Raw genomic sequence first — 7,881 nt, 5'->3', positions numbered from 1 at the left:
AAAAAAAAAAAAAAAAAAAAAAAAAAAAAAAAAAAAAAAAGACAGTGTAAGCTGAGGTCTTAGGTACCACAGCTGGATCAGTGAACATGTGACACAGGGTTGAAATAAGTGCTCAGACAGGAGGAAGAATCTTTGTTCCCTTTGACATCTCTATCCCAGCCTGGGATCTAAGTTGCAAGGAAGTTAAGCAAAGCACTGGGGCTGCAGCTCAGTGGTAGAGCACTCGCCTAGCATGCGAGGCACTTGGTTCAATCCTCAGCACCACATAAAAATAAATAAATAAAATAAAGGTATTGTGTCCATCTACAACTCAAAAAAAAAAAAAAAGAAAAAAGAAAAAGGAAAAGAAAGGTCAATATCTTCAATATCTTATCTTTATTATTTGCCATAGATTAAAGTTTCTCTACAGCAGTGGTTTTCAGATGTTTTTTGATCATAAACCATGGTAGAAAAGTGTTTACCATTCTCTCTAGAACTTGTGTAAAACATAACTAATATATAACTGAAAAGTTGAATGATACTTGCTATTGCTATATGAAAGACATTCTACTTTATCTTTTATTTTATTCCATTAATTTTTTTTTGCTGTTATGAACTATTAATTTGACTGGTGGGTCACAATCCAAAGTTTGGAAAACACTGTTCTAGTTTACAAATCAACTTGCAAACAACCTCAAACCAGAATACAGCACCTTATCCAGTTTTGGATTAAGCTTATGGATTCTGGCTAGAGAATTGAATGAATCACTTATACATCAGGATCCTTTCCACTGGAATTAAATCTAGAGGACATCTATGCTTGGTATACTTCAAGGGAGTGTGATTGATTGATCTATAAAGCATTTCATACCTTATTCATCACAGTCATGCCCAGAACCTGATAAATTAAAAGCAAAAGCAGATAATTAGTAAGCAGTGGTCAGAGATACCCCCAGCCCAAAAGGAGCTACCCACCATCCTGAGAGACAGCAGCAAGTAGAGTCTTTCCAAGGCAGGTGTGGGGGCTGTTCATTCCCCTCACATTTATAAAGTGAGACCTTGCACATGGACAGGGTAGTCAAGAGTAAGCTAAAAGAGGCAAGACAAAGACTCCAACCTTTGGTGTTCAGGCTTCACAATCAGTTTAAAGAGGCCCTAACTGAATGTGGTCAGGACAAAGGGTAAAACCTTTTGGAGGAAAGTTCAGTGAAGAGTTAGAAGATGAGAAGTCACAGGGCAGCTAAATCTAGAACAAAGAGTATACTCAGACTTACTGCAGGTTTCTATTGAAAAAAAAATGTTCCAACAAGATCGACAGATTAGGATACTTTTAGCACATGCCAATTTTGTGTTTGCTCGTGTGCAGTTGCACAGCTGAACTGAGCCCTGCGAGAACACCCAAAGCACAAAGGTGCCCACGGTGTGGACCCCTACCAGCTACCTCAGTTTGCTGTGTGCAAAGAGCCTCCTCCATCGAAATCTGGTGTGGCAACCTCACTGCACTTCAGATAGGCCTCCATTGTTTCATAAGTCAATATTTGCAACCGGCTTCAGGTGTTTCAAGATAAAGTGTCATTTTTTGAATTCTAATTAAAAAAAATTTTTAAGTTGGTTTCTGTCTTATTTTAAAATGTGCCTCTAGCTCCTTAAAAGACTAGGCATGGGACCACCATATGACCCAGCTATACCACTTCTTGGGTTTTACCCTGAAGAATTAAAGTCATCTTACTTCAGTGATACATGCACAACCATGTTTATAGCAGCACAATTCACAATAGTCAAACTATGGAACCAGCCTAGGTGCCCATCAATGGATGGATAGATAAAGAAAATGTGGTGTCTATACACAAGGGAGTTTTATTCAGCAATAAATGAATAAAAATGAAATTATGACATTTTCAGGAAAATGGATGGAACTGGATATCATCATGTTAAATAAAATAAGCCAGACTCAGAAGGTTAAGGGTCATATGTTTTCTCTCATATGTGGAAGCTGGAGAGGAAAAAGGAAAACAAAGCTGGGGGTGGATCTCCTAAAAATCAAAGGGAGATCAGTAGAAGAAAGGAACCAAGAAGTGGGAGATTGGGAGGGAGGGGGCAATGCTGGGGGGTGATATTGGCCAAATTATATTGTTCTATTTGTGTGCATGTATGAATACGTAACAGCAGATCCCATCAGTATGTACAACTATAATGCACCAAAAAATGTGGGGAAATGTGTCTCTATTTACAGGTTTTGAATATTGTTCTTCAATTCCACTTTCCCCATAATCCCAGTTTTTCCTGTTATCTGTGCATATGTTGCATGATAGCAGAATTTCTTGTACTCTATAAATATAGTCACCTTTATCTCCACTTTTGTAATAAGTTTTCTCAATGATTGGCTAATAGTTAATGTAACATAAAACATCTTTTATTATGTATCTCATCATTGCTTATTAGATTTGGGGGCATCAGAATCGGCTCTGGAGGAGTGTGTTGATCCATCCCTAAAGACTGGCTTAGGCGTCCTATCTCCAGGCTCTCCATACTATTCTCATGCTATTGAAGTGTGGGGACCACTGCCCCACATGCTTCCATGGACTTCTGCTGCTATCCATGTTTTATGAGCTCCCCACAAGTCTACTCTTATCAGATAAACTTGTGAGGAAAATCAAGAGAGCACATGAATCAAACATGTGGTTCATGAAAACACAGAAGAGGGGATGAAGGGGGATGAGGTACAGACCCTGACATCAAGGTGCTGGCAACCTAAGGAGGGAGGTGGATGTGCGCCTGATCAATGAGAGCTCCCCACACCTGCCTCTGGATCACAGCCACTCATAAGCCTTGTAAGCCTATAGATTTCTAGATGCTTCTGGGATCTATTTGATCAACCTCCCTGGAAAACTATTCTGGAAGTCTAGATTTAAAACTTCATCCCTAGGGGATTCTGAGGTAGCCAACCTGATATTTGTCAGCAAAAGAGTTTTGAATTGACCATGCTCAAAAAGCAGTTTATTAAAGAAACGAAGACAGTGCTTTGTAGGGGGCAGGGGCAGAAATGATCAGATGAATTCCAACTCAGATCAGTAGCTCTGAGGCGAACATTCTTGTCATGTTTGTAAGGCATCAAGAAGGGTCACGGTGGCTGGGATGAATGTGGAGGGGGAAGACAGAACAACATGAGGTGAACCTGGTAGCTTGGTGAATAACATGCTTTATTCGCTTAAGAATACATGTGTGGACGGGTGTGGTGGTGCACTCCTGTAATCTTGGTGGCTCAGGAAGCTGAGGCAAGAGGATTGTGAATTCAAAGCCAACCCCAGCAACTTAGTGAGACCCAAAGTAACTTAGTGAGACCCTGTCTCTAAATAAAAAAATAAAAAGGGCTTGGGATATGGCTCAGTGGATAAATGCCCCTGGGTTCAATTCCCAATACGAAAAAAAAAAAAAAAAAGAAAAAGAAAAAGAATACATATATGGGTGGGCTGGGGATATGGCTCAGAAGTTAAGAGCCCCTGGGTTCAACCTCTGGTACCAACCAAACCAAACCAAACAAAAAGAATACACCCGCGGCACTTAACTGTTCATGATACACTATTTGGGGTAATTTATAAATATTATCATATAAGAGATTAAACAACTACCATTGGGTCACACTTCTGAGAACTATTATAGGAAAGTTATAAACCAGCTGCCCTAAAGTGGTAAAGGAGTAATTATTTTAAGTTTAAACAAGGCTGAGCTCATCATGGACACAGCTAATCTGGGGAGACATCACTGGAGGGGTAGGACATAAACTGAACAAGGCCTTGGGAAGCCAACATCACCCGACCCTTCTTCATAATGAATTTTTCTGTTTGCATGTATTTTTGCCTCCCAAACATGCCTGATCTAACTTTTTTATTTTTATTTTTGGCGTGGGGGGGGGCTTCTGTTCTTTGAACTTGAACATTTCCAAGAGCTGTAAGATTTAGGAGCTGTGATGAGTGTTACCTGAGAACACTGGCCATAGAGAAACAGGATTTGGGCCAGGAAGTCTTGATTAAGCCTGGTGAGAAGCTGCTCCTTGGGAGCATGGAGGGCCACAGCTCCATAGATCACGATGACATCAGTTTTGGTCAGTTTCTTTTTCCCAGAAAAAATATACTGCAGACCAGAAAATGGAGACATTTGATTAAAAAAAAAATTACCTAAGGAGTTCCTTTTTCTCTCATTTTTTTCCCTCCTCTAATCCTGTGGATCACTTTCAGGGCTAAGAGACTGGACCGAGATGATTAAAGTGAGTCTAAAACTGATGTACTCTTGCTTGTACAAATGTAAAGAGGCAGGACTACCATGGGACTCTCAGGCCGTGGTAGAGGTAACTGAGAGAGGCTTTTTCCATTCAGGGGAAGCAGAGCACACATAATGGGAGTTATGCTGGAGGCCTGGGGAGCTGGTAGCAGGACAAATGCAGGACCTTCCAAGCAAGCACGAGTGACAGGAAAGTGGAGTAGACGTGTTACTTAGCTGACTGTCCGGCAGGGCCTGGGCTTACGTAATTTGGGTGTAGAATAAGGACCTGGGGATAGGAGTTGGGATAATATGGAAAAAGGATATTCACTGAGAAACCAGTATTGTTTTCCCTTGCAGTGACCAAAAGCTTTGGCCATGAATAGTGTATTTACCTTACATCGATTCATGAAAAACTTTTCCTGATCCTGGAATGTTTTAAGAACTTTTAAAACAATGTCCAAGTGGTTCTCGGCACAGTATCCTAAAATAGATGTTATTCCCTGAAATCAGAAAAGGTGTGAGATTTTGAGGTCAATCAGGCATTCATTCAACAGGTACGTGTTGAGTACCCGCCCATTATGTGGCAGACACTTTTCCGGTTTTTAGGGATACAGTGGTGAACAGAATACACCAAACTCTGTCCCAGTGGATACAGACCTGAGAGGAAGGACGGAGATGCAAAGAGGAAGTGAGCGAACACATAGATTCAGTAAAATGTAAATATATAGTATTTCAGGTGGTGGAAAGTGCTACAGAAATAAGAAAAGCTGGAAAATGGCTAGTGAGGGTTGGGGGATGTTTGCAATGTAAACAGGGTAGTTGGAGAGGTGCTCCTGAACAGGGTGGCATCAAGGAAAACCCTGAAATAAGTAAGAGGGTGAGTTACTGAACTACCTGAGAAGGAGAGATTCAAACAGAAAGTAAGTGCAAATGTCCCGAGGACCACTGAAGAGGGCAGAGTAAACAATCATGGAGGAAATCTGTGTAAGATAGGGAAGATGGGATTTTATTCTAGGAGGTCTTTTTAGGTGACCCTCAATGATTTCAAGATTTTGGAGTTGTAACTTTAGATGGAAAGCCAATAGAGGTTTGAGCTGACTGATTTTTAAAAATGTATTTATTCTTTTTTCTTTTTAAATTTAAAATTTTTTTAAATTAAAAATAATTAGTGCATATATTCATACTAGGTACAATACATTTTGATACATATATACTTTGTGGAATGATAAAATCAGGCTAATTTAAAATCTATTTTTTAGATATTTTGAAATATGCAATACATTTTTACTAACTATGTTGACGGACATTTTTAAAGGATCACTTTGTGGCTGAAATGTTCTTACATTTTGAACAGTGAATTTCTCGAGAGCTGAGAGCTCCTGTATGGCACTCTATGGTTGTATTCCCCTCTGCTCATGCTGGCTTCTCCCCATGTCTCCAGTCCAAGGCTGATTTCACCATAGTGCATGAATCCTGCGGTCTCATCCTACTTCGACGTGTTCATGAATGCTGTTATATTTCATTTTGTTACTTGACCCCACTTGACTTACAATGAGAACCCATAGGTTAGACTGTTGCCAACAAGAGCTCAAATAGCTGTTCTTGGCCTCAGATGCTAGGCCACACAGCTCCCAGCAGAAGGTGCTGGGAACCCTTTGAAGTCCTGGGGACTGACTTCCCTTTGTCCCTTGGTCATAGTCTAAGATATAAACCTCTCTATCTCTGATCTTATTTGTACTCTCACCCCACAATGCTCATTTTTTTTTAAAACATAGAAAATATATAAGTAAAACAGATTATTTGCCTTTTTATTGACAATAATGTGCTATAATAGAAGGAATATGAGTTTTAAGTTAAAGAAGCTCAGATTAATATTCCTGGTCTTCCTTATGAGATGGTGTGACTTTGTGAAAGTTGACTACCCTGCTCATAATACTTTTGTATCTTTAAATTGCAGTAATGCAATTTTTTTTACTGACTAAAAAACATCCATTCTGTATTAGTTTTTAGAAGTAAGCTATAAAAACTGTTGTATGAGATGATCCAACTTTCATAGAATCTCATGTGTAAGACGTACACAAACTCATGGAAGATACCACCAAAATATTAACAGTGGCTATATTCAGGAGGTAGGTTTTACTTAATATATCTTTCTATATTGTTTAAATATGGTATACCAGGATGCATTATTTTTATAATAAAAAGAATAAACCTATTTACATTTTTGAAAAATAAAAACATAATCTTTAGAAAAAAATTGAAGCAATGATATTTGTATTATATAATATTTATGAGTGCTTAATCAGGTAACAAAAGAATGGTGGATATTGACCATTTTGCCCCATTGTCTTGATATCTGATCACTTTTATTTTGGTTATATCCACATGTATGAATGTTCATGGAGAGCAGAGGATTTTTTAATGAATAGTTTTTTAAAAATTTTGTTTATTTATTTATTTTTTAAAAAAATGTTGTGCTGGGGATTGAACCCATTGCCTCATGAATACTAGGCAAGCACTCTACCACTGATCCACAACCCCAACCCTATAAATAATTTTTAAAAAAATTTAATTAATGGGCTCAGTGGTAGAGTGCTTGCCTAGCATGCATGAGGCACTGGGTTTGATTCTCAGCACCACATAAATGTAAAATAAAGATATTGTGTCCATCTAAAACTTAAGAATAAATATTAAATTTTTTTTTTTAAATTAGTGTCTTGTAGATGTACATGATGGTGACACTCACTGTTGTATATTTGTATATGTACATAGGAAAGTTAGGTCAGATTCATTCCAATGTTCTTTCCTTATCCCACCCCTACTTACTCCTCTTCAATCCCTTTCATCTACTCTACCCATCTTCTATTTTTTTTATGACTGGCCCCCCCCCGCCATATTCTAGATAGGCTTCTGCATATAAGAGAAAACATTTGACCTTTGACTTTTTGGGACTGGCTTATTTCACTTAGCATGATAGTCTCCAGTTTCAACCATTTACCAGCAAGTAACATAATGCTGTTCTTCTTTATGGCTGAGTAATATTCTGTTATATCTATCTATCTATCTATCTCACATTTTCTTTCTTCATTCATCTGTTGAAGGGTACTTAGGTTGGTTCCATAACTTAGCTATTGAGAATTGAGCTGCTATAAACATTGATGTGGCTGCATTACCATAATATGTTGATTTTAAGTCCTTTGGATACATTCCAAAGAGTGGGATAACTAGGTTAAATGGTGTTCCATTTTTATTTTCTTCAGGAATCTTCATACGGCTTTCTAGAGTGGTGATACTAATTTGTAGTCCCACAAACTATGTATGAGTATACCTTTTCCCCAACATCCTCACCAATATTTATTGTTTATTTTTGATAATTGCCATTCTGAAGTGAGATGAAATCTCAGTGTAGTTTTAATTTGCATTGCCCTGGTTGCTAGATATATTGAACATTTTCTCATATATTTGTTGATCCTTTGTATTTCCTCTTTTGAGAAATGTCAATTTAGTTCTTTTGCTTACTTATGGACTGGTTTAAATTGGTTTTTTTGTGTTAAGTTTTTTGAGTTCTTTTTATATTCTGGATATTAATGCTCTGAGGAGCAGGTGGCAAAGATTTTCTCCTGTTCTATAGGCTCTCTCTTC

The 7,881-nt window shown here is 38.2% G+C and overlaps 1 protein-coding gene across 1 annotated transcript in view; it reads right to left on the bottom strand.

Moving 5' to 3' along the window:
• The window catches only part of Mroh2b (maestro heat like repeat family member 2B), a 71,404-nt gene that overhangs the window by 28,221 nt on the left and 35,302 nt on the right, over window positions 1-7,881 (bottom strand). Inside the window, exons 20-22 of the mRNA XM_015490407.2 lie at window positions 4,632-4,739; window positions 3,958-4,110; window positions 851-877 (exon numbers count right to left, since the gene is read on the bottom strand). Of these exons, the coding sequence (XP_015345893.1) occupies window positions 851-877; window positions 3,958-4,110; window positions 4,632-4,739 (288 nt within the window). The remainder of the gene's footprint in view (window positions 1-850; window positions 878-3,957; window positions 4,111-4,631; window positions 4,740-7,881) is intronic.

This window comes from Marmota marmota, unplaced genomic scaffold, assembly GCF_001458135.2.
Source record: "Marmota marmota marmota unplaced genomic scaffold, marMar, whole genome shotgun sequence".
NCBI classification, from domain to species: domain Eukaryota; kingdom Metazoa; phylum Chordata; class Mammalia; order Rodentia; family Sciuridae; genus Marmota; species Marmota marmota.
This window is presented reverse-complemented; position numbering and strand designations above follow the sequence as displayed.